At 38.8% G+C, this 25351-nt stretch overlaps 1 protein-coding gene across 2 annotated transcripts; it reads left to right on the top strand.

Annotated features, from left to right (window-relative positions):
• Positions 1-345: 345 nt before the first annotated feature.
• On the top strand, positions 346-24789 carry MDM1 (Mdm1 nuclear protein). Of its 2 annotated transcripts, XM_068998724.1 has the most exons (15): positions 346-462; positions 926-1031; positions 3311-3663; positions 4099-4233; positions 6076-6216; positions 7798-7931; positions 10010-10109; positions 14777-14815; positions 15189-15364; positions 16690-16965; positions 18682-18827; positions 18949-19049; positions 19962-20220; positions 21274-21342; positions 23496-24789. In XM_068998724.1, exons 1-15 carry the CDS (start codon positions 445-447, stop codon positions 23600-23602), a joined length of 2160 nt encoding a protein of 719 aa, XP_068854825.1. In that variant the 5' UTR covers positions 346-444; the 3' UTR covers positions 23603-24789. The 2 variants fall into 2 exon arrangements, with proteins under 2 accessions (XP_068854825.1, XP_068854829.1); XM_068998728.1 differs by lacking the exon at positions 14777-14815 and having other exon boundaries at positions 347-462.
• The last annotated feature ends 562 nt before the right edge of the window (positions 24790-25351 follow it).

Below are 25351 nucleotides of genomic sequence, written 5' to 3'. Positions count from 1 at the left end.
AGGGTAGGAAACTTGGGTTTTTTCCCCTTCTAGAAACGCTGTTTTTGTACCAACATAAAGCTACATGCGTGGATACGCGGATTTTTTGGTAACAAGGCGCCCGAGATCCCCCCCAGCCTTGCGATGCATTAGCACGGGGTGCCTCCCCGTCGTGCTTCCCCAGAAACGCAGCGCTGGCCGCACAGCACCGTTACCCTGCCACGGGCGGGGGATCAGTCTTTTAATGCGGACAACACGGCGAAAACAGCTCCCGCCCACATTGCCGCCAGCGGAGGCGGAGACCGCGCGGCCAACACGGCCCCGGGGCAGGGCCGGCAGGGGAAGCGGCGGGGCTGGGCACTCCCCGCCCGCCTTAGGCGGCCGCCGCGCAGGCGCCCCGCGAGCCGAGGGGAGGCGGGCCGGTGGCGGGCCCGGGCCCGGCGCTGCGGTGGCCGCGGCTTCACCATGCCCGTGCGGTTCAAGGTGAGCTGGACGGGAGCGGGGTCCGGCGGGCCGGCCCCGGGCCCAGGGGGCGGCAGGAGTGGGGCTGCGGCCGGTCCTGGGGTAGCGGGAAAGGGGAGGCCCCTGCGCTGCAGCACCCGCAAATAAAGACAGAAAGAGGTTAGTTGTGCGGGTGACAGCGGGTCCAGGCTGTGTTTGTTCTTGAAACCATTCACTTGAAGACATAAGATACATGTTTTTGGTTTTGTTTTTTTTTTTTAAATTTTATATTGTTTTTTGGTGCGTGAAATGCTTCCACGTTTTCTCAGCAGTACTTTTTGTTCTCCGATGGGGGTGGGTTTGGAAGATGCAGAGCAACCTGCCAGCTTAGCTCATCCTGCAGCAGCGTGTTGGTGTTTTTCCCTCCTCGGAGATCTGTTACCGCAGGAGCAGTGAAGCAGGATATGCACAGGTGGCTTGACAGACTCCTCTCTGTTTGCTGTAGGGACTGAGTGAATACAAGAGAAACTTCAAATGGAGAAGCCCAGAGTTTGGTAGCCCGTCCCCACAGCAGAAATCCTTGTGGGCAGGACTTCGGTCGGACCAGTTTGGTAAGTGCCCCTGAAAAGTGCCCCCTTGGTTGCAGCCAAGGCCCGCAAAGGTTTGCGGCAATGAGTGCATGGCCACAGTGAACTGTTGGTGTTTACGGTTTGTGCTTTTTGTAATTAAAAGTATAGTCTTGGTCATAATCTAGAATGTGTTTTTGAACTCTATATTCTTTATAGCTACACTGAAACTTTATTTTCAGTTAGTGCTATTTATATAAACCTTGGAAAAAAAGTAGTTCTGACATGCAGCATATGCCAAGATCCGAACATGAAATGCAGGTGCAGTGTTAACCCATATAAAGTGTGTAGAGGGTGGTATTGGGTTATCTGTGATGTATGGAAATAGTAAATAAAATTCTGTTTTTAAGGGGAGACTAACTTGGGGCAAAGTTTGATAAAGTAAAATCTTTATGAACCTAACAGGTACAGCTAACTAAAAGAGAAGGTCAACCACTAAATTGAAAACCTTGTGGTACTGTAGTGTAGGATTTAAGGATTGTAGACGTTATCGTGGCAGGGAAATGCGGGGAAGAAAAAGGAAATAGCATTTGGATTGAAAGGACTGTAAGGAGTTGAGGAAGAAGAGTAAGCTGAAGAGGGACGACAACTGCAGTACTTTGAAAAGGAGTGGTAAAAAATAGTAATTATTGTAGTGGCACAAGGCAGATTAAAAAAATTTAGTGCTGTTCACTGCAGCTGCAGTATTCAATCTATGTAATTAGAGTACAATGTATTCATTCCTACAATACTAAGTGTTGTAAATTATGGCCTTGTAATTAAGAACTGACTACCGGCAATATGGATTTTTTTTTTTTTAGTCAAGGTGCTAGACATTTAAATAAATAATTTAATCTTGCTAAAGATTTTACTTTTTATATTTATTACTGCTTTCTTCCATTACTTCAAAATACATCTCTTTTTATCCTTGTTTTCCCTAGCACATGGGTCTGTGTATGGGTACCTCTTATTGAGTACTATAATTGTCACTAATTCTGAAATACTTAAACATCTAAGCATGTTAACTTCTTTTCAAAATGGCAACCTATGCTTATTTTCCAGTCAAACTAAACTGCAAATTTTACAAGCCTTGCAATAAACTCATGAGTTAGCAATGCAGCAGCTTCTCCTCTTTCTCACATTGTAATGGTGGTTTTGTGTATGCTTGCTGTAGTTTCTCTACATATTTGTGTTAATTTTCACTCCCACCTCTTTTCTGGCCATTTAAGCACCTACATCTTCAAATGTCACTCTTGGTACCTCATAGGATTTGCAGATTGTTACTGATAATTTACTTACGGTTCTTCCTGTTGAATCACATAATTGGCAATTTTAGGAATCACTTGGAGCATTTCAGCAAAAAGTTGACAGCTGCAGGTGCTTGGAGTGCCCTTTGGCTGCTTTTCCAGTGCTTTACCACTGTAATGATTTTCCTATCCTTTATGTGTAGTCAGACATATGGACATTCTATATACCTTTCACCATAGGTTGTTCTTGCTTTCTACATTGCTTCTTCATGGGATGGGAGTGTCCCTCTCATGGAAGATACTTTTTTCAGCCAGTTATGGGCTTTCACTAATCTTTCCATTGCAGTTGAGCATTTTGAAGTGAATTATGATTTCCCTCTTCAAATGTGTTCAGTTGTTCAATACTCTTCTTGAAATGATGGGGTAATTTTGTTTTCACCTGCCTGTGTAAAGCCCAGCAATTCTTGAAATAACTTGATAGCTGCTTTTGTTACAAAATATTTTTCTATTTTTGGAAATGTTTTTGTGTTCATACTGCAAAATGTTATCTGAGATGGTCTTAAATTGCAGGTGGATAGTGATCTGTCACAATCAGAGGGAACCTGTTGAGCAAGGTGTGTTGTGCATGGGTGATGAGAAGTGCTTGTAGGGTACTTTGTCCCCACAGGTTGGTTATTCTGTATCTGTGTGAACCATGTTCTTTTCACTGGCTCTGCTAGTTTTCTTGTTGTTTAGCTCCCAGAATCAGTTTGCACAGGATTGTCCTGTGGACGTTTTTGCTTTATAGGGTTTAATCCAACATGGTTCTGGAGCACCATGTTCCTGTCTGTTCAGTGGAAGGAAAATCATTTGCACATAGGAAAGAACACAGAATTTCACAGCCATGCTCATAATTCATAGTCTGTCACTGCTCCAAGATACTAAAACCATGCTTTCTAGTAATCAGTCGTATGATAAACTTTCAGTTTATTCTTGTTATAAAGTGATATTATGTCTTCAGTGAATGTTTTTTTAAAATCTAATACGGCTTTTTCTCAGGAATCACGAGAGAACCAAAATTCATTTCCAAGAGAAGGGTACCTTACCATAATCCACAGATTTCGAAGTCCCTTGAATGGACAGCAGATTGTGATTTGAGTGACCCACTGGAAACTGAAGATGCAGAGTTGCACACTGACCACAACAACAATAATGTGAATCAGGAAAAACTTGAAACACCAGAAGGACCCAGACTCCCCCCAAAAGTTCAATCACATGTGGTAGATTCTAGTGGTGAAACAGCTCTTGCCCTTGCAGAGAACAACATGATGAAATCACCCTCTGAAGCTCCACCAAATCAAAATGAAACATTTTCATCTCCAAAAAAGCAACCAGAAAAAATGGGTAATGGGGTAAGGGAATAGGTTTTTTTTTTTAATTGACCAGTTTAAAAATTACTAACAGTAATTTCGCACAGATGCTCAGACTCTCTTGTTGAACTCTTTCCTTAGTTTTGTATTTTGATACTCTGCTGTAGCTTCTTTGTTGGGAGAACAGTATGTTTGAGATCAGATTTTGGTGCTACTTAATTCAATAGGAATTTGCTCTTCATGTGTCATCACTGCTGATTTCAATTAAACAAAGATTTAGCCAATTTAATATATAGACTTTTTGGGGTTGTTGACTATAATGAGAAAACGTACTTTGCATTCATTTTGTTCTTGAAACAAAAACCCAAACCATTGGTTTGAAGGTGTGTGTTGAAAGATGGCTGACTAGCAAAACATTGTAGGAAAGGGAACAATCATTGCTATTTTTCTTTTTTTTTTTTTTTTTTACCTTGTCAGTTTCACAGAGCCCTTCAGAGGAAAGCAGACATATATATTCCGCCTTTAAAAACTTTCCCCAGAAACTCTGAATATCGAAGCCAATTTGTCTGGAAGAGTCCTCATGAAAAGTCACCGATACTTGCAGCTGAACAGGTAACTTTATAAAATCCAAAAAGCAAATTAATACTTTTTTTTATGTATCAGCAAAGTTTTCCTTTCAAAAATATTTCCTTTTTTTTCTTTTGGTGGGGGAATGACAAACTTTAATATTGTTGCATGATTTTTTTTTTCTCTCTCCCTTTACAAAAGTGTAGTATAATTGGATTTGTTTTCATGTGATTCTGTATTGTCGTCAGACTTAATAATTTGTTCTCCTTAGGCCTTGCATTTCATTCTTTCTAACAGGACTATGTTCTTCTGTTTGCATTAATTTACTTGTGTTGCCCCAGTTTCCTATTCTCAGTCTCCATCTCTGTGCACATACACTTCTAAGCCATAAAGTGTGTCTCTCTAGTATTTTATTCTTTCATGACAGCAGCTTGTATTTAAAGTGGAGTCTTCTGATTTTAAGATACTCTTGTGACATTTTAATACATCTCATGAGTGTTTGGCCTTTGTAGGGTTGAAAATGCTGCTATTTCTAGCAAGACCTCAAAGAGTAACTGAGTGGGAGACTGCTTTATGTTTTCAATTAACTAACTGTTGCTGGGATCAGGACCTAGGATCAGTTTTTTGGTCATTCTACAGTGTAAAATAGGCACTTCTGCATTTGTCTTCTATTTCTTCACTAGAAGCATATGTGTTAGTGGGATTACTAGAGATGGTGTGCTCTTTTTATCCTCAGGTGGCAGATTTGTTCAGTATCAGCTTTCAGAGGCAATAAATGTTGTTAACTAAGATAATCACTATCCTGTATTTTTCTGTTGGAGTACCAAGCAGGTGGATGTACTGCAGGATGTTTCCCAGCAGCCGCTTATGCAATGAAAACTCACTGAAATTCGTGACAGTAGTATAGAGAAGCCAAAGGACCTTTTGAGGAAGAGGCAGGTCCCAGAAAGTCACCTTATGGAAAAAGTCAAAGAGAATTCTGTTTGATTCTGTGTGCAATCAGTTTGATAATTTCCTTATTAATGCTTGTGAACATTGTGCTTTTTTCAGAAGAAAGACTTTTTTTTCACAGCTTATACAGAGTAAGAAGCAGTGAGAATAAGTCTGTAGGCTCTATACGTCGTGGATAAGTAGGACTTAGGGAAAATGTAATGATAAAAGTTACACATATTAACAAATTGATGTTCTTCACCATTGATATGACTGAGAATATACCTTAATACTGACAGTCCCTTTTCTTTGAAGAGATTCTGTGAAAATATCAAAGTTATCCAAGTTAGGTTATAAGTCAGACCTAAATTCTCACAGCAAATCTATGGAAAATGCATGCTTCTCACGGATGGCAGTCTTGAAATTTGGAACCCCATGAGGAGATAATACTTGACCACGTTAGGCAAATTCTCGACCTCGGTTTATAATACTACATTAGTTGAAAAAGAGTGGATTTTCATTTTCCCAAATTCTAAGCATCCAGCTGTAAAACTGAGGGCAGTTTTCTCTTACTTATGGACAGGACATGTACTGAGGACTCATATGGAAGTTTTATGGCATGCCTTTAAAAAACCATGATCCTCCATACAGCTCTGAAAGTTAACAAAAAGTAACCAACCAAACAAAACTTCTCATAGTAAACTTCAGTAAGAACAGTGCTTGATCATCAGATTTAACTGTGTCTGGCTTGGTCACTTCTAAATGTATTTAAATTTCTCTTGAATTTCTCCTAGAAGTTCATTTGTCTCCACATGCTGTATTCGTACAGATGACTGTCACTCTGTTCATATGTGATGTGTTTGTGTGAATAAATTATCAGATTTTGAAAATTTAGCCTTAAGGTAAACAAATCACACTTTTTGTTTTGTTTTGTTTTGTTTTCTCCCTCCCACACAGCTTATTTGCAACACGAAGAAGTCTGTACCTCCGGTTAAATCTCCTGCAATTACTTCTGAAACTGCTTATGAGAGAAATTCCAAAGGGTCTCCTCTTAAGAGTCCACAAGAGAGAGGTGGTTCAGAAGAGAAAGAATTGCTGGTGTGTGAACAAGTAAATACTTCCCTGAAAGAAAAGCTTTAGTAGTACTTCTGCAGTTTTGATCTATTCTATAAGGGGGTGGGTTTAGGTTGAAATTATTTAGTGTTGCTGGTGACACTGGACTCAGTAGTGGTTTTGCTGTAAAAGACTGAAAATAATACTGTACAGCTCTGCTCTTTGGGGGTTCTGTGGTCTCTATAGTGCAATTTTTCAGTTTAAAGTTTTAAATTTCTGAGTTTTGAAGTGGTTTTATTTATTTATTTTTGTTCCCAATTGACACTTTGTTTTTAGTCATTAGAATAGTTTCTGCAGTGTAAATCTCTGATTTATACTCTCATTGGTACCAGTGTTGTGTCTTGGTGTGCAGTAGGGCTAGGTGGGAGGTCTGGAACTTTTTGAATGTCATAAATCAGAGATAGTGAATTTTCTCCCTACAGTGGCAAACAGTATCTCTGTGTTCTTTCCACGTCACCTGACTTTGCTTCCACTGGGCATACATCTTCCTTTTTTGCCTTTCTGAGTCAGCTCCCTTAGGACCTGTTCCATAAAACTGTCATTCTGTTTTTTTTAGGAATCTTCTGGGCTGGGTTGTACCAGCTGTGTGATGCTCCCAGTAATCTAAGTCTCCTCACTACCCATCTCTGTTGCTGATAGACCAGAAAGGGCCATTGTCAGGCAAGGTGTTCATTAGGACCTCTGCTGAGCAAAAGGTGTACTTAACATGCTGTGCCTTGGCTTAGTTTAAGCCATTGGTGCTTCTGAGGGGATTGTTGGCTTGGAGCTTTTATCATTTAAAACTCAGATCTGCCCAGTTCTTTAAATCCCATGTGGGGATGAGAAATTTTATGTCCACTTTTGCCTCTTTAAGTAGATATGAAGAAAGCTTGAAAAGCCTGAGGCTTTCAGGGAGCATTTGTCTGGTTTAAGTATTGGAATTTCAGGTTGTTTTTTGAGAACAGCTAATAAATGAAGTAAGAGAAGTCATAAGAAGGGAATTTTTGTGACGGTGTCTAAAAATCTGGTTGTTTATACTAATACCTCTTCTCTGATGAATATCTTGGAAAAGTTTTGGGGGATTTTGGTGGGCTTTTTTTTTTTTTTTTTTAAAGTGAATTTGAACAGTATTGGTGAAGATCTCTAGCAGAATCAGAAGTCAAGCGCTGGATTTCCAAAAGATTAAAATAATCAGGAAAAACAAAATCTTTGGTTTTAAACCCAAGCAAATAAATCTAAACATTTATGAAACAGAATAAAAATTTTAAAAATTTACCTTTTGGACTCAGGTTAGAATGCACAGGTATTGTATTATTTTATTTCTGTGTTTCACGTTAAATATATTTTGTAAAGTGGACAAAATGGATCATCTAACCAACAGAATGTTGCACTCAGTCTTAACTTTGGCATTTTACTAGTTTATTTTTGTGTTAACAAAAGAATGTGGTGTTCTTGTTTGCATTAAATATTCAAAACAGCTAACACTAAAATAAAATTAATTATTTGCCAGAGCTTGATGTCAAAAGAAATATGAGGGTTTTCAGATTGTTAGCTAATGTGGTATTTTTAAAATTATCTTTGCCTTAGAGTAAGAGGGAAGAACCGTTTCAAAAACCAGCAGAAGATGCAACAAAACAAGGGAAATCAGAACAGAAACATCCTAAACAAAATAATAAGCAGCATATCAGTCCAAAGCCCCTCACTTTACATACAAGTCGTGGGTATGTATAAAATAGGAAAACCTAGACTAGTGAATAGGTGTGCAGCAGCCTAGTATTTAGAATGATGGACTATGGACCTTGAACCACAGCATGCTGCAGTTGCAGGGGCAAATGCCCCTTGCAGCGCTGAGATTGAGCTTCTTGTGGGTACGTCTAAACCTGGTATTAATTTCCATCCTCTTCTCTGGGCAGTGGCAGCTTTGTAACCACTCTGTTCAGTTGAACCTTGTGATGCAGTAATAGTAGTATTAGTCAATTTAACATGAATGAAATAAAATCAGTGCAGTGATGCAGCTAAACTTTCAGCAAGTGCTTTGGAAGTCATAGTCACTTTTCGAACTGCTCTATCTACTGTGCTTACTCCACACCTTAAAGTTGTGGTGATTGTACTTGATGTCTGCTTATTCTGGTCTGTGCCTGAGTAACAAAAGCAAACACATGAGGTAGAGGGAAGTAAAGAAATCTGTCCCATGTAGAGTAATCTGAGAAGCATGGAAACAAAATGACATTGTATGTTATTGAGTGCTATTGAATTACCTTTTTTTTTTCTGCCACATGCCTACATTGCAGGAATTGAACTCATATTTCCATTTCATACATGTGAGATATGTCAAGAGAAATAAAAGCCAGGAAGTAGGCTTTAAAATGCTTAGATTAATCCATCTCTCCTGTGTTTGTGCTTAATGTATGCCCCAGCAAGATGGGAGAGGAGACTTACCTGAGTCTGAATGCTGTTGGATGTTGAGAATTGATTACAAAATGATCACCCAAAATTCTATGAAATAAAATTGCTATGTGGAAAAGTGAGTGGATATAGTATAGCTAAAACCTTTAACTATTTTGTTTTTCATACTCTTTGCAGTAGATTGTAGTCAATTTTGCAGTGAGTACTGTGCAAAATTCTTGATAATTTGCTGGGCTCTTTTCATCTAAGGGCAAATTTCTGCCTCTTATGCCTTCAGTGTAGTAGCACAAGACAAAATTTTCTTAAAAAATCACTGGGCAAATAGCTGTCAAAATGTGCAAGTTCTCAGTATGCAGACAGGATTGTTACTTGCATGCTGTGTTGCATGGCCTGCTTTTGCAGCTGACTGACTGGGATAGCAGTGTTGTGGTTTTTATGCTAATCCATTAGTTTTGCAACCAAAAGCAAAGGAATTCTGTCAGTTTTAAAGAAGGGGATGTATTGAAAGAAATTTTGAGTATAAAGGGTTTTTTGACTTTGGTATTTTTGTTTTTATGAGGTTCATTTTATTCTCTGACTTTAGGCTTTTATGACCTATTTTTGAAGAAGGATTGAAAAACAGGGCTTTTTCACCCAGTGCTGAATATATTAGAATTAAGTTGGTAATGTTCTGAAGCATGATTAAATCCAAAAATGTCTTTAGATTTAAGCTGATACATCCACAGTTGAGTGCTTAAGGACTCGAAGTACTACTTACTGCCTGCTATAGGTTAGATGATGTTAATTTTTCTGTTTGTATGTGTGTGGCAGAAGGGAAGAATGAACCCATCTTTTCAAGTACTGAGGTCTTTTGAAGATCAAAGCCAGTAGGACATAGATGAATTATACTGACCAGTGTTCTGGCAGTCAGATGTTTCTAGCCCCGGCAGCTCACCCCACCCATATGCAGAGCGCCTTTAAAGTGGAGTTCATAGAAGGAAATGTCTCAGACACGTTAATGCCAAACCAGGCATTTTTACTTAAATGTACCTTCATCAGTGACTTAAATCAAGGTCCCATACTTTGCATTGAAGTAATTGAGGCTGATGTGTGTATTATGTTCTGCTGATTGGCTTGTCAGGGCAAAAGCTTCTGGTGGAAGTGTTGCAATGAAAAAACAACAGGAGAAACTACTTAACTACTTGAAGGACTACCAGCTGAGAATGAGTATTTTTCACAACATTCCTAGTTGTGTTGGTTTGAGCTGTTGTTTGTGCATGTGTTTTTTGCATCTCACTGGCATTTAGGTGCAGGTATATTTATGCTTCTTGATGTAACTTTAAAAGGGCTCTTAAACAGTATTCTGGATATCAAACTTAACTCTGTTTTTCTCTCCTCATTCTTGATTTCTTAGGAAGATGAACACTGAATATAGGTCAAAATTTTTGTCTCCAACCCAGTATTACTACAAAGATGGAGTTTGGTCTCGTATTAAGAGTAAAGCTCACAACCAGGTGAGTATTCTTAGAAAATCTGAAGCCTGAGTATGCTTTGTATTTTGATTTTTAGATGAAAAAACTTTGAATTGTGGTATTTATAAGATACAGTTCTGAGATTGTAATGCTAATGACTCAAGCTCCCAAAGGTGAGTATACAAAGACAGTTAGATTCTGACAAGTCAGAAAAACACAGAAAAAAAAAAGGGATGGTGAGACTGAAAAAATGTATTAATGTCACACCCAAAGTGAGGGAGAAGTTTTGTTTCCCCTACAATCAGGATCATTCAGAACAGAGTCTCTTGTGACAGGTAATCTTATTCTTGATGTTCAGCCCAGTTTTAACAAGCACAAGTGTTCAAAATACAGAGTTGAATGATAGGAGATTCCAAGGGAATAAAAAGGAAAAGGACAATGTATGTATCAGCCTAGGTTGGCTTGATAGTCAGGCTCCGTTTGTTAGCTTACCATGCTGAATCCATTCAAAGCAGTCAGCTGGATTCAGTCATACACAACATAAAATTGAGAATTTTTCTGGCAAGTTTCAGTCAATCTGTGTATTTTCTTGTAGTTCATTCCGAAACTGCAATCCATATTATATTGTATAGGAAGTCATTTGACAGAACCGTGAAAAGGCTGAGTAGCGTCAAGACCACAACATTTTGTAGCATTATTGTGATTTCCTGAGTTAGTCAAGGAAATCAAAACCATTAATAGTGTGCTAAGAAAGTGCTAGAGCTTGCTCTGCAGCTCTGATTTCACTGACTTGACTTAATCTTCTCCCAGCTCATAGAGGGAGCCTTTGTGAGACACTGTGCTGCTACCTGTGTGGCAAATACTTGGAAATGTGAGTTTCCTCATCAGTTGGGTCCACGGTGATGTGGACCATGGTTTTGGGGTGCTGGGCTTTGAGAATTTGAAAGTAAGGTTCTCTGAGAATTGCAGGAGTAGCCTGGTAGCTTTCAGTTCTGTGTTTTCTTGCTAGATTTAATCTAGCAAGTAATTTTCCTTTTAGCAAAAAGAAATATTTATAGAATACATACAAAGTAATAAGAAATAGGTATCAATATTTAAAGTATATGAAAGTATGAGATGATTCATAATCAGATTTTGTGTATGCATGCATGAGATAATTCATTCTGTGTAAACAGCCTCAAGGGGATGTTAGAGGACTGAAAAGAAGCAATATTTTAATTTTTATATGCATTGATATATGCTTTAGATTTACTGTAACTAAGGTTGCACAATGTTGTGAACTATGGCATGCAGCCTGAATGGTATATTGAATGCTTTTGTAGAGTATTATGTCATTTTTGTGGCATATAATACTTGAATTTGTTGATGTTGCATTGTGAAACATTCAAGCCAATAAGGAGCAGTGCTCAGCTTCAAGAGTAATTGGCTGGTAGGCAACTAAAAGGTGGGCAGCTAAAGATGCATTGCCTTGGGATATAGTGTGTTTGTGGCACAGTCAGCTAGGAGGAGTCACTGCAGTACAGTTGAGGGAAAGAATGAGGAGACTGCAAGTAGAGGATGGATGTTCAATTTTACATGTAGCATTTAATTAGAGTGTATGAAAACAAAGGATTTCCCACACTGTTAAGATGTGTTTTGGGTGCATCAGACTTTTCCACAGAGATTTTTTTGCTGAAAAGGGAATTGCAGGAAACTAGGAAGAAGTTCTGTGGCAGTAGGCATGAAGAATTAAAAAAAAAAAAAGAATTACTATGTTTTTTGAGACCTTCTAAGTGAAGAATTCTGGTAGGTGGAAGAGCCAAATTTATTTTAAGACTGTAATAACATACTTTATGGATCATGAGTGTGAGTGTGCTTTGATTACATACACATTTTCATGTGTGCATACCTACATTAGATCCTAGTAGGAGTTCATATAGAAGGGACTTAAAATTGCAATTACCTGAATTTCTCCTGCCTCTGTTAGACTTCAAATCACATGTGTGTGAATATATGTTGTGTTTTAACCCCAGGAGAAAATTGTGCCCCACATAACCGTTGTTCACTCCCCCACAGTGGGGTGGGGGAGAAAACCAGAAGGGTAAAATTGACAAAACTCGTGAGTTGAGATGAGGACAGTTTAATGGGTAAAGCCAAAGCCATGTGTGCAATTAAAGCAAGACGAGGAATTCATGTGCATACAGACTGGGAAATGAGATGCCTGGAGAGCAGTGCCTTGGGACCAGGGGGTCCTGGTCAAGGCAAAATTGAACATGAGTCAGCAGTGCCCTGGCAGCCAGGAGGGCCTGCTGTGTCCTGGGGTGCATCAGGCACAGCATCACCAGCTGGGCAAGGGAGGGGATTGTCCCGCTCTGCTCTGCACTGGGACCCCAGCACCTCGAGTGCTGGGGGCAGTTTTGGGTGCCACAATATAAGAAGGGTATAAAGCTGTTGGAGAATGTCCAAAGGAGGGCAACAAAGATGGTGAAGGGCCTTGAGGGGAAGCCATATGAGGAGCAGCTGAGGTTGCTTGGTCTGCTCAGCCTGGAGGAAAGGAGACTGAGGGGAGACCTTACATCTACAGCTTCCTCACAAGGGGAAACAGAGGGGCAGACACTGATCTGTTCTCTGTGGTGACCAGTGACAGGACCCAAGGGAATGGCCTGAAGTTGTGTCAGGGGAGGTTCAGGTTGGATATCAGGAAAAGGTTCTTCACCCAGAGGGTGTTTGGGCAATAGAACAGGCTCCCCAGGGAAGTGGCCACAGCACGAAACATGTCAGAGTTCAAGAAGCATTTGGTTGGTGCTCTCAGGCACATGGTGTGACTCTTGGAGTGTCCTGTGCAGGACCGAGAGTTGGACTTTGATAATCCCTGTGGTGCCCTTCCACCTTGGGGTATTCTATGATTCTGTAACATGTAGGACTGAATAACATATTTCGTTCATAGTGAGATAAAATAGAATCCAGACATTTGAGAAATGTTAACAGCATATTAATGCAATTATGCATAACTTGAAAAAGAGTGCCAAGTGCATTTTGTTGTAAAGTAACAGAGGTACTTTGGCCATTCACAGTATAGGCTGCCCAACAGTCCTAGTTTCCACATGATTCCATATCTTTTCTCATACTAATGAAGAGAAATGTTCCTCAAAAGTGTATCTAACCTCTGCATCTGGTGGGTTGTTGAGACTCACCCCTATGAAAGGTGCCTACAGAACGTTTCTTGCTTAGTGTAAGTGATTAGATGATAAACTCCAACTGAACCAGTCTTGTTTCTCCCTTAGTTGGGACTGCACGTGGGTGACTTTGTGTCCAAAGCAGACTTTCTGAAGTTCTGAGTCCAAAGAGGCAAATGCCATAATGGAATCCTGGTGTGACCTTAGCCATAGTGATTACTTGTAGACTGCTTCTCTGCAATTGATTATTAAGGGTGCTTTTCAGCAATCAAACGAAAAAAACCTCTTCCAATTATGCTTTTGAAAAATTAATGTGGGCAATTCATAATCGCAGTAGGACTCTAGGGCCTATGTCCTGCTGAGTTAATGCTGCCTGCTGAGTTGCTGAAGGAGATGGTTGTCCTTTGTACTTCTTCACAATTCACTGGAGACTTAGTATTCTTCCTCCCCCTGCAGTACCCTGTTGCTCTGGATTTATGTTCCTTCTGTTCTGGCTATTATAATTAATTTTTTATTCCTCTAGTTAAAGTGAGTAATCCAGTAAATCACTTGCACATCAAACTTTAAATTCTCCTTTGAAAACGACAAGCATATATTTTTAATGGACTATTCTTTGGAAGTTTAGTGGGTCAAATTGTGGGATGTTAGCTGGATATCCATTTGCTGCATCCAGTTACTTTTAGTGGGATTAGCTGAATTTAGCCCACTAACTCTGTTCCTTGCAGGAGGAATGATTTGAAATCTATCATGAAGGAAGAATAAAAAAGAAAAGCTATGAAAATGTGGTAGAGGAAATGTCAGTATTACTTTCCTGCTCTTTGATAAAATACTTATTTCCTGTGGACCATTTTTTAGTAAGTCAGAATTCACATGATATCACAAAGTTATTTTTAATAATTTAAATGTAAACTTCTTGGTTTTGCTTTTTCTCCTTTCACTTTAATTGTGTTTGGATGAAGGACACAAGATAGCAAGTGTTTAAATGGTCTTAACTGTAAAAATGATGGTGTAACCCTCCTTGAAGAGGGGGGTTATCACTTTTATTCTTTCGGAGTAAAACTGACAGCTGAGCAGTTTTGTATCTCATTCTTACAGTTACTGATAGCCTAGAAGGAATAGTTTTGATGCTATGTCTTGCATACAATAGCACGCAGAGCTCTTGTATTAATCTTTACTTTTCACTAATACTATGTAGCTACAGACAGTTGCGGTGTTTGCAGCATACAAATTCAGTGTTACCACATGCATGTAGATCTGTTGATTTGAATCATAAATTAGTGGGGAATGTATTTTTGTGTGTTGATGTTTAGAAATCTAAGTTCATTTCCTCAATCTTGGCAAGAAACTGGTGGAATGCCAGTGCTGACTGTACTTGTTTGAGAGCTTTTTATTGAATCTCAGGGAGGCAGCATAGAGCTATGTTGACAGGTTTTTAGTATTTAATCTCTTACTTAGACTGAAGTAAAGTTACAAGGGTGATAATAACAATATCACCCTTGAGTGTTGAGAGGAAAAATAAGAAATTTAAAAATAACTCTGTATTCTTCCCTTTAGGCATCTCAAAACACCCTAAATTCCATGTGGTATATGGAGGTTGGTTGCATCCAAGTTCCTGTTTCAGTGTTTGGAGCACTGTGTCTGAGCGCTGATGGAAAAACTAGAATCCAGCACTAAACTTATTCACAGTTGCTGCATAAATTTTTGTGCTCATGGAATGAATAATTGACAGTTTCGCTTTGGCTTCATGGCTCAAACATGCTTACTGAATATATGCTTCCTGAATATATTATTTTTGCTTTGCTCTTCTTACATTTACTGTGGCATGCAATGTTTGTGCTGTGGCTGGCCCTGTATTATGAGTAAACTTGCCTTTCTCTTCTAGCTGCCAGTAGCTAATGCAAATATTTATAGTAGCCTAATAGTGAAATTTAAACAGATGTGCAACTTATGAAACCTTGATGTGTAGGTGAGAGAGCTTCGAGAAAGAGCGAAGGCTTACAGGCAACGAGTAGAGGGAACACACTTCTCCCGATACCATTTCAATCAGATCCTGTCTGATAATAACAGCCTTTGGGATGTGTCCTCAACTTCCAGTTCAGAAGAAGGAATCAGCAACAACATCAGAGCACTAGATCTTGCAGGGTAAGGTCATCATTCCTGCCTGTTACTTTGTGGCTTTGAAACTGAGCAAAATGCTGAATATAGGCTTAGCCTAGCTGCATGATCTTGAATGTCTGACTGCATTCAAGATACAATTGAACAGGGTGCTCAGTAATCATCTAGGCTTCCTTTCCTCCTGGAGGGTTGGACTGGTTGGTCTTTTGAGGACCCTTCCAACCTGGGCTGTCTGGAACAGATGAGGGAGTTTACCTTTTCACAGATATGTCAGTTGATAAGTGCTCAAATTGAAAACAAGGCACAGTCCACTCTTCTAAAAGTAGAGGAAGTTACTCCTTTATAACTCTCCACAAATGCATATTTAGTGTGGCAACCTTAGTCTCATCAAGTCCAGAAGAATTTCGCACTGAGTCATACTGAAGTAATGTCCTTTCCACTGGAATGATATGAAATATGTTTTGCCTACTTGGATGTTACCGATGTTCTTGTCAGGATTACGTAATCTTGTGGTTGAGTCTGCTTAGTTCAGAGGTGAAGACTTAGGAACTGGAAAGGTGTGCATCCATTTTCTCTTTTCTTTGAAGGCTGTCAGAACTGGCAGATACTAAATCCCTTGCTAGGAAAATTCAGAATTAATGTGTTAGTAGAAGGTGATCTGATATTTAAAACCAGTGCCCTGGATGCCTGTGTAGTCCTCTGTACACTGCTGTATGTGCCATCCTTTCTTAGGTGTGTGTGACAGATCTGCACTTTTTGCATGAGTAGCTCTAATAAGGGTTTGGTGATGACATGTAAAATACTATTTGTTACACCATAATATGTGATACTAAATACAGTGTAAATTTTTTGGTTTACTGGATTGTTTTCTTCTGTGAAATACAGATCCTCTTACTGATCTAATTTCTATGCACTGGGCTAATTTGCACTGATTTCTGTAAGTAGTTGAGAGTTTAAGACTTTCAAAAGTTGTGCCTGAAGTGGATTTTCCTAGACTGCTTGACTTTCAAAATTATGCCATCAGACAGTCCCTTGTATGGAAATAGGTTTTTTTGAGCACTTCTCATAATCTAACTTGTTGTTTAAATTGAAAATACAGCCCTAATTTACATTTCATTTTTGGAAATGGTAACATAGAAAGAGTTTCCATAAAATCTGGTTTGAAAATGGGATGTGCTTAAGCATCAGTTAAAACTTCAGTGGCAGTTTAACCATTCATCATCTCAACTGTAGCACTTTTTAATGTCTGAGCTGTACTTCTTGCAAAGAACTGAACTGGATGAATGTGTTCTATATAGACATGTATATTGTGCAAATCAGTAATACAAAACACTGTGTTTTTTCTTACCCAGTGTTTCTGAAAAAGAGGCTGCACCAAGCCCTGAAGTGCTACAGCAACCTGGCTCCAGACAACAACCACATCAGGACAGCACAAAGAAAGACATGTCAAATGCTTTAACTGTTCCAGTCAAAAGACGTTTAGTTTGGGATGAACAAGAAGGTACTGAAAGGGAAAATCAACAATCAACAGAAGAGAAAGAGGAAGAAAAGCCAGATGAACAGGCTGCAGTCATGACCCAGCAACTAGAAGAAAATAAGAATGCTAAACAAGATAAGAAAGCTGAAGGGTAAAACTGAACTTTTTTTTGGATGTCTAGATGTATGTGTGTGTATATTTCCTCTAACAGGTCAGAAATTGGTAGGTTAAATAGTTTTTGTTTTTAAATCAGATTTATTTAAGAGTATGAATCGGTGTGGCAGTACCTCTGTTTTCAACAGTATGATAAGGAATGAGAAGGTTTAAGACATTGATCTGTTTGATGGAAGTGAATCTATCATTAAAAATACTGCATTTCTAACTTGCAATACAGAGGTTTGTAGACTCATGAATGATTCTAATCTTTTTTCTCCAAAACGATGACATTTGCAGTATGAGCCTCTTAGAACTGTTCATTACACAGCAGCCAAGTTTAGTGAAAATTAAAACCCACAATTTGCTTCAGGTTGACAGTGTAGGATTGACAGGGCAGGATACGTGCTAATATTGTACTTAGGCGTCTGTTTTTCTTAAAAAAATTAAGACAAAGGACTTAGGTGAGAAAAATAACTAATATCCAGTAATCACTGGTGATTGTGTTACTAAGCGCGGGTGGGAAAAATGTGGAGGGGTATTTACAAATAATGAGAGATCAGCTCAGTATGTGCATAGTACTGTATTTGAGAGATCCAAATTGTATCTAGTTTCAGAAGTCTCTGGCTTTTTACTGTACAAATTTTGCATACCTTTTTTTGTAGAACAATATTTAACTTTGATAGACATTTAATTCTGAATAGTTTTGACCTTCGTAACCATGTCAGCTACATGTTTTCTATTCCTCATTGCATTTTGTCTTTGGTGTTGCAGCACTAATGAAAGGTAAGAAACTGTAATTGTCTCCACTGGGGATAATATTGTGTATGCAAACCCAAGCAAAGAAAAATTGAGATGTTAGACTCCAACAGATATTAAATGCATGCTTTCAAAACCATCGTCTGGAAACCTTCCTAAGTTTCTATTTAATTCTAGAGATTATCTAGTTCATAGATTTCTCTGACATTGTCAATTTTCTGTTGTCTTGCAGTGGGGTTCTGTGTGTTCTGGGATGTGTGCTGGACTCAGCCACGCAGAGCAGCTTAATGCTTGCATGTCACACCTTCTTGAGTGCTAGAAATGAGGAATTCTTTGCCTAGATGTGTCTATCATGCACTGACAGGATCAAGTTCCTCTGTAGCGTGGGTGTGCTGCCACCTCCTTTTGAAATGCACCTGGAGGCAGAAGACTGGAGTGATAGTGCTGATGTATATTACATATATAATGTATGATATATGTATGTATCACATTATGATGTATATTTAATGACCTGGGGGCTATAGTGTTTGCATAAATGTGGTATATTTGGCTTCAGTTCCACCACATTGACTGAAGAATGTCAAACCCACACTCCCACCTCTAAGGCAGCAACCATGTTCAAAGTTTTTCCGGGTTCAAAGTGTTGCAGCCCTCTTGTTGAGCCTCTGTATAGTGCATTCACGTACTGCATACATTCAGGGTTTGTTGGGACAGAGGGAGCCTGGATTTATAGCTTGAGACTCTTTAAAATACAGAAACTAAAGCTTAAGGGCTGGAATCCAGGACTCTCCTTTGCAAGCAGATGTTTTAGCTACAGGCTGTTGGGGTGTTAAGGCCTTAACTGTCTTGCCTTAGGCTTCATTGTAGGAATGGATTAGAAGCAGAAAGCTTGAGTGCAAGACTCCTGAGTCCTTCCTTAGCTAATCCTTTAATCATTACTCTTTTTTTTTTTCAGTGAAAATGCCTTAGTATTGAACACATCTGCAGCTGTGTCAGATTCTTCTGTATCCTCAGGGAGAGGCAACAGGTATCCTACTCCAAAGCCGAGAGCTCTTGGAGGAACTCTGAGGACTCGTCATGATCGCAATACCCCAGCTGTTGGTAAAAAGACTTCTAAATGCAAAGCAGTCTTTCAAGAACTAAAGAAAAGAATACATAATTGAATTAATTTATTAGGTTATTTAATGTAATAAGGCATCTTTCATCTTTTCCAATACAATAGGAGGTACTGTTCTAGTGTCTGCTCCTAAATTCAGGTCTTCATCTTCACCTCAGAGAAAGCGAAATTTAGCAACAAACCCTTCAAAAAAAAGGTCCTTCCAGGTGAGCCAGAGAACAGACTTACCATTATGAATTGTAGGAATGTGCTTTTTAAGTAATAATGATAATAATTCATTTAAGAAACCTTTTCCTTGAGTTGTTATTTGCTGTCTTAAAATTGTCAATGTCTGTGGCTAAAAAGGGCGTGTCTGAATAAATAGTTCTTTTGGGGTGTCAAAGGAGTTGACGCTACTGGAGTGAGATTAGATGTACTTCACTTTTTTTTTTTTGCTAAATGTGTGGGATCTGTTTACAGAAAAATAAAAAGGTTGCCAGTGGGATTTCCCCTTATTGTAGCCATTGACATCACCGTGACACAACTCCACATTGCTTGAGTTGGAGGAAATTGAAGAGGGAGAGGTTGGGTGCTTATGTAAAACATAGGTTAGTGTGCCATAATAGTTTCACTCTACCTTTCCTTTACTTTTGTGCTGCTTTTACTTTGCAGCTTGCATAATTACTAAAAGAAAAATAGAAACATTTAGGAGTTGTTATCCTCAAAATTTTGATAGTTTTTTTGTCAAGTTGTGCTTGGTCTCTGTATGAAGAGAGCTACCATTTAACTGCATACATCCTCTGTAGTAAGTTCTGTAATAGAAGCAGACACAATTGCATGAGAAGTTGGTTATGTTGTAAAATCTAAAAAATCACAGTTTCAGAAAATAAGCACTTGGTGTGACCTGATTAGATTACTTTCAGTCCGTGTTAAACACTTGTTATTAGGAACAGATTTTCTTTACACTGTCTCACAAGCTTGGAATACTTTTTCTTTTAGTACTTTCATGAGAAGTATAGCAGTGTAAAGTCAACATTTGCTGCATATGTGAGGATCTGTACTGGAAGGCTGTATATGAGATGTTGTGGTTTTGTGCTTTTTTTGATCCTTCCCTTTTTTTTCTTTCTATTGTGTTGTAGCCTGATGTGAAAATAGAAGCCACTTCACACTTTAACTCTCCACCTGCTGGGCTGGGAACTGTGGATCCTCTGCCACTTAGGCAGGATCAGTGGCCTCCTAACAGGGTTGGTGATGAGCAAGTTCCTCTTGTTTCAGCCCAGCAAGAGCAGTCCTCTGCAACTTCTGTTCTGACGTCAGCAAAAAGCTGCTCTGTGCCTTGCTGGAGTCCCTCTCATCGTATTCAAGGGACTCTTAAGGATCCAGAATTCCAGCATAATGGTGGGTTTTATTTATTAAGTTTGTGTTAGAGTGATGCAGGATGTAGATGACTACTGTGCAGTGCTCAGGCCAAGAGATGCTGAGTTTGCTGCCTTACAGTTTCTACAAAGAATGTGCTGTTTGTAAACAAAAGCTTTTCTATTATATGGTTGGTTAGTCTTGCTGAGGAAATGTGCACAACACCCACCTTTGTTTCAGATTCCATTAACATCACTCTATTACAGTAGTTTGTTGTCTTGATTTTGCCTTACTAATTTTAATAAATACTGCTCATGAGAATAATTTGGTTTAGCATGAACAACTCTAAATGTTGATATTTAAGCTGCAACTGGATGCTGTGACACTTTTCCAGCTGCAGTTGCTGACTGCAGTGTGTAACTGGGACCTTTATGGTGTAGTATTATTTTGCAAGAGCTGTGGATTTCTGATAGATAAGCTCCTTAAAATTATTTCTGCAGGATAAGGAAACAAAAAAGCTATCTCTAGAAGGTTTATTGGCTATTGAGAAAAACCTTTTCTTGGCTGAGGAGGGATTTGTACTGAAGCATTTCAAAAGTTTTTAACAATGTTCAAGTGTACTGGGGATGTAAATTTGATAAAGACAAGACTCCTTGTCCCCTTAGTCTCCATTCCAGAAAGACTTTCTATAGCCGCTTAAGGTCCCACAATTCTTGGTCCTTTGATTATAGAGATTGGCTAAAAAGTAGTATTTCCATGCTAGAATGGAGCAAGTAGTTGTCACGTTAAGTGGAAAGGTGAAATGCAGAGAATTTCCTCAGAAAGATTAGAATTGGTGCTGGGCTCTAGTTCTGCACCTTGAGTGCAGTTCATTAAGTAACTTGCAGCAGGTACCAAAGAGCGGTGTCTCGAGAAGAATACAGTGGAGCATCCTTAAGGTAAAGGAGCCTGGTAGAATTTTTGTTATGTGTGCTATTTATAAGACTCTTGTTTTGGAAATAATGTTACAATATTTTTAAATGTTCTAAAATGAAATATTTTCCTTTGTCTGTTTTGAAATTATTCAAAACTATGCCTTTTGGCTTTTTGTCTTAGGGAATCTTGGCAATCCAAAAATGAAAACTTTCCAGTTGCCCCTTCGGGAAAGAAACCGTAATGATGAAGGTATTTCTTGTCCCAAAGTATTACTGTATATTGTGTATGTAACCTAAATAAATTTTAACTTTTGCATGAATGTGAGAGTTTTCTGAATGCAGTAAGTAATAGTGGTTTATGTGTTTGCCTGAATAATTACAGTGTATTTTCATCAAAATAATTTGAACATGTTTAGCCTAGTTATCTGAAGTATGAATATGAAGGTATAGGGTAATATGAATAAACCATTAAATGTGGCTGAAAATTAATAGACCATTGTGGCTCTTGATATGATTACTATAGCTTGCTTAGTTCCATATCTAAAATTGTTTCCTGCCCACACATTTTTAAGCCTTTGTGTTGATAGCAACTAAAGGAAACTGCCACACAGCCCATATTGCAGCTGGAGTAGCTTTGGTTGCAACTTAAAAGGTACCACAAACTTTAAGATAAGGGTTTTGCCCATGAGACTTTAGCCCCAGATGTGCAACATAAAATGATCCCTCTGACTTTAATTTTCCCACCTGTCCTCTGCTGAGTGTGTTAGGGATGCTTATGGCATCCTGCCATTCTGATTGCTGTTTTGGCCTTTTTGAATGTTCATTTTAAAGTTAGTCTGGGAGAGCAGCCATTGCACAGCTGCATCTTCTTGGCCTTTTTGTGGGCAGACAAAAATAAACTCTTTCAGTAGCATTAGTCAACCAAAGGCACTGTATCTGCTATACACTTTTTCTTAGTGTGGTGTCTGAGGCTGAGCCTGGTGTGGTGCTGTGCTAGTTGCAATCACCTGTGTTTGGTTCAGCTCATAGTATGGGCAGAGCAGGTTTATATCTGATTGCGGTTTATTTATAGTTATACCCCAGAACAACCCAAAGCTTGTTTCTGTACCCCTTGGCGCTTCTTTCCTCCTTGGGTTTTAACCAAGGTTCAGACTGATTCTCTGTTTTACTCATTGCAGTTGGCTGAAAAATATGTGGGTGGTGCAGATGGCTCAGCCAAGCTTCAGTGCAACTACATAAAACATGCAAAATCCTGTAGTACTCTGCAGCTTTCCACCAGCTTGCTGCACACAGATTAAATGCTATAGCTGCTGTTTCTTTTTTATTTTTCCCTATAAGCTGAGTGGTAATGTATGAACTTGCAGAAACAGGCAAAATGTGCCAGCTCACAGATATTTTGTATGTCCATATTTGTTCATATACATACAAACCTGGGAGTTAGTCCAATGACATGTCTTATTTGCAGAAGTGCAGTTAGCAATTTGTCATACATGGGAATATAGTTGTTATACATAGTGTGTGAGCCTGTTACAGGCTATTAGGATCACTGTATTTTAAGAATTTAGAAACTCTACTGAAAAGTTAATTCAAACACTGACGGAATACTGGTGGTGTTTGGATTCCATTGCAGGAGAATGAGTGTAATTAAGGTTATTTTTCATAGAGAGCATCTTGACAGACCTGTAGCAACATTTTGGTGCTGTTAAAGAATTACAATGTAGTTTATTAGGCAAGCAACGTCAAGACTGATTAATTTTAGGAATTACACTGTGTGTGAAGTGGACCCTGTATTCAAAAGGAAGACCCTTCAAAAGTGTATTTCTAAAGCCTGCTTCTTCTTGTCTTTGTGGTGAACTTCTGTTTTCTTGGAAAACATGTTCCTTTTAGCAGCTTTTGGCACACTAGCTGGATTTGGCAACCTAGCTGGATGTGGCACAGAAGGGCTCTTTTTGGCAACGTGGGTTCTGGTATTTTAGTTGAGTTATTCTAAGGTTGTCTGCTGTGCTTGAAGCAGTGGGTTGCTTTCAAGAATATGTCATTACCAGAGTCTAGTCTATATAGATTTCAGTGGCAGAGGAACAATTTCTGAGGTCTGCTGACACAGGAGAGTAAAGGTCAAGATGACTTGGAGAATTGGGCAATTCCCAGGTGAATACAGGGGTCTTATTCTGGAGTTTTTCAAGAGATGCCATGTAAATCTCTTAACTAACATACTAGAGGCTTCCTTGTGAGGTGGTTCTTCAGCGTGTTGGTTGCCAAGTAATTGAATTGAAGTGTATTGTGCTACTATTTTAACATCCATTGTGAAAGAGGGCATAAAAACATTCAAAATATGTTAGCTGTGTTTGAATATATATATATTTAATCGTCCTATTTACTTTTTCCCTTCTGCTTTCCCCACAGATGACAGATTGTCTCAGATTTCTGCTCGCTCGGCAGCGTCTAGTTCTCTAGCGTCTCAGATACTGGAACGAGCTCAGAAGAGGAAGGATTTCTGGGGCAAGACATAGTCTCTCCTACCTGTTGTCTAGAAACTATTCTGTAAAATGATGTATTTTGTACAGCTTGTAGTGTACATTTAAAAAAATTGTGATTGTAGGTTTCACACAGCATCCTTTCACTTACCATTGATGTGGCCCAAATTTTAGGACTTGCCATCCCAATTGAAAATTAAATATTTTAAACTGATGATGCTGAAAATTTATGTTCTTTATATCTGGGAGTTAGGTCTTAATTCACTATGTCACAACAGCCATGTGAAGTTTTACTTTTTTTACAGTGGCACCTTTTGACACTGAGATAATAATTATTTTATGAAACCCATGTGTTAGTTTTCAAGGTATTCTGCTGTAGTGATGCAGTATGACCTAGAACAGTATTCGGGGCGACGCCATTGTTCACCAAATACCTCAGTTGCTTTATTTTATCGAGTTATCTTAAGGACAGCTGTGGTATATGTGTTTATGTTACTGTATGAATTGTCAGCATAACACAGCACTGTAACAAAAAGTTACTTTTATTACTTACTGCTTTTAACCTTTTACCAAAAAATTCTAATTTCTTAATGACACTAACTTAGAACACACAGGAGTTTAAGAAAAAGACATGAAGCATTAGGGTTTGTTCATTGTCCACAGGTTTTTGGCCAGGATGAGTATCAGAGTTCAGTGCATACAGTAGTGCAGTTTGTCAGCTATACTGACATGAACGCTTGTCTTGTAGACTAAGACCCATGTTTAGTGTCAATTTCAGCTTCTCTAGAAAAAGAAAACTCAGCCAACTTAACCAGCTCCACTTCAAACTCAGGTATTTATGAGTAGTAATCTCTTTAAGTAAATTCAAAAGAATGTTATTTTCTTGACTTTGATATTTTAATTACCTCTTGTCTTAGTTTCCTGCTTTGGGGAGACTGATACCATTATGATTGTCACAGTGAAAAGTGTTTGTGATTTATGCTGACAGCTCATTTTATCTTTCCAAATGATGCCAACAAGTTAAAATGAAGTAGAGGAAATAGGTGGCTAGCATATTTTTTGGTTCTCTGTGTGTGGCTTCAGGTTTTAATACTACTTCATTTGAAAATTTTATACAAAACAGTTTGAAATTTGTACACACTTGATTGCATTTTGATTTTGTATGCAATTATGTATGCATATTACTGAAAATAAAAATGGTTGGTTGCTTCGTTTCTCTTTAAGTTATGCTGGATAATTTGGCAGAGCCCATTACATTGGCACTTCACTGTTTAGTTCTCTCTTTCACCTGTTCAGCTGGAATATCTGTGGACTTAAGAAAGACAAGATGTTACCTCAGAGAGGGTAATTTATTAAAGCTAGATATGATGACACTAGAAATCATAACTGACTACAGATACTTCATATGGTGACTCGAAGCAGATGGGTGCTACACAGGCTGGAAAGGCTGCAATGCCCAAAGGGTCAGTCCCCAGAAAATGATGTAATGAGTGAGTGAATTTGTGCTATCCAGTACTGATGATGTTAGAAGAGTGTTCCCTTCGTCCAGAAATTGTATGTTACAGTAGCTTCCTACCAGTGGAGTTGTCTGAAGCAAATCAAAGTATTTTATCTCTCGGACTTCTGGGCTTGTTCTGTTAAGTTGTAATTGGTCATGAAGTTTCTGCTGAAAGGGAAGATGTGCAACAGTGTCTATGAAAATTTTCATTTTTCCTCTAAAATGATAGTTTTGTAGTGGAAAACTTAATGGCTAAAAGGGGAAGTATTTTTGTTTAGGATGGTATG

This window comes from Aphelocoma coerulescens, chromosome 1A (genome assembly GCF_041296385.1).
Source record: "Aphelocoma coerulescens isolate FSJ_1873_10779 chromosome 1A, UR_Acoe_1.0, whole genome shotgun sequence".
Classification (NCBI taxonomy): Eukaryota; Metazoa; Chordata; class Aves; order Passeriformes; family Corvidae; genus Aphelocoma; species Aphelocoma coerulescens.
This window is presented reverse-complemented; position numbering and strand designations above follow the sequence as displayed.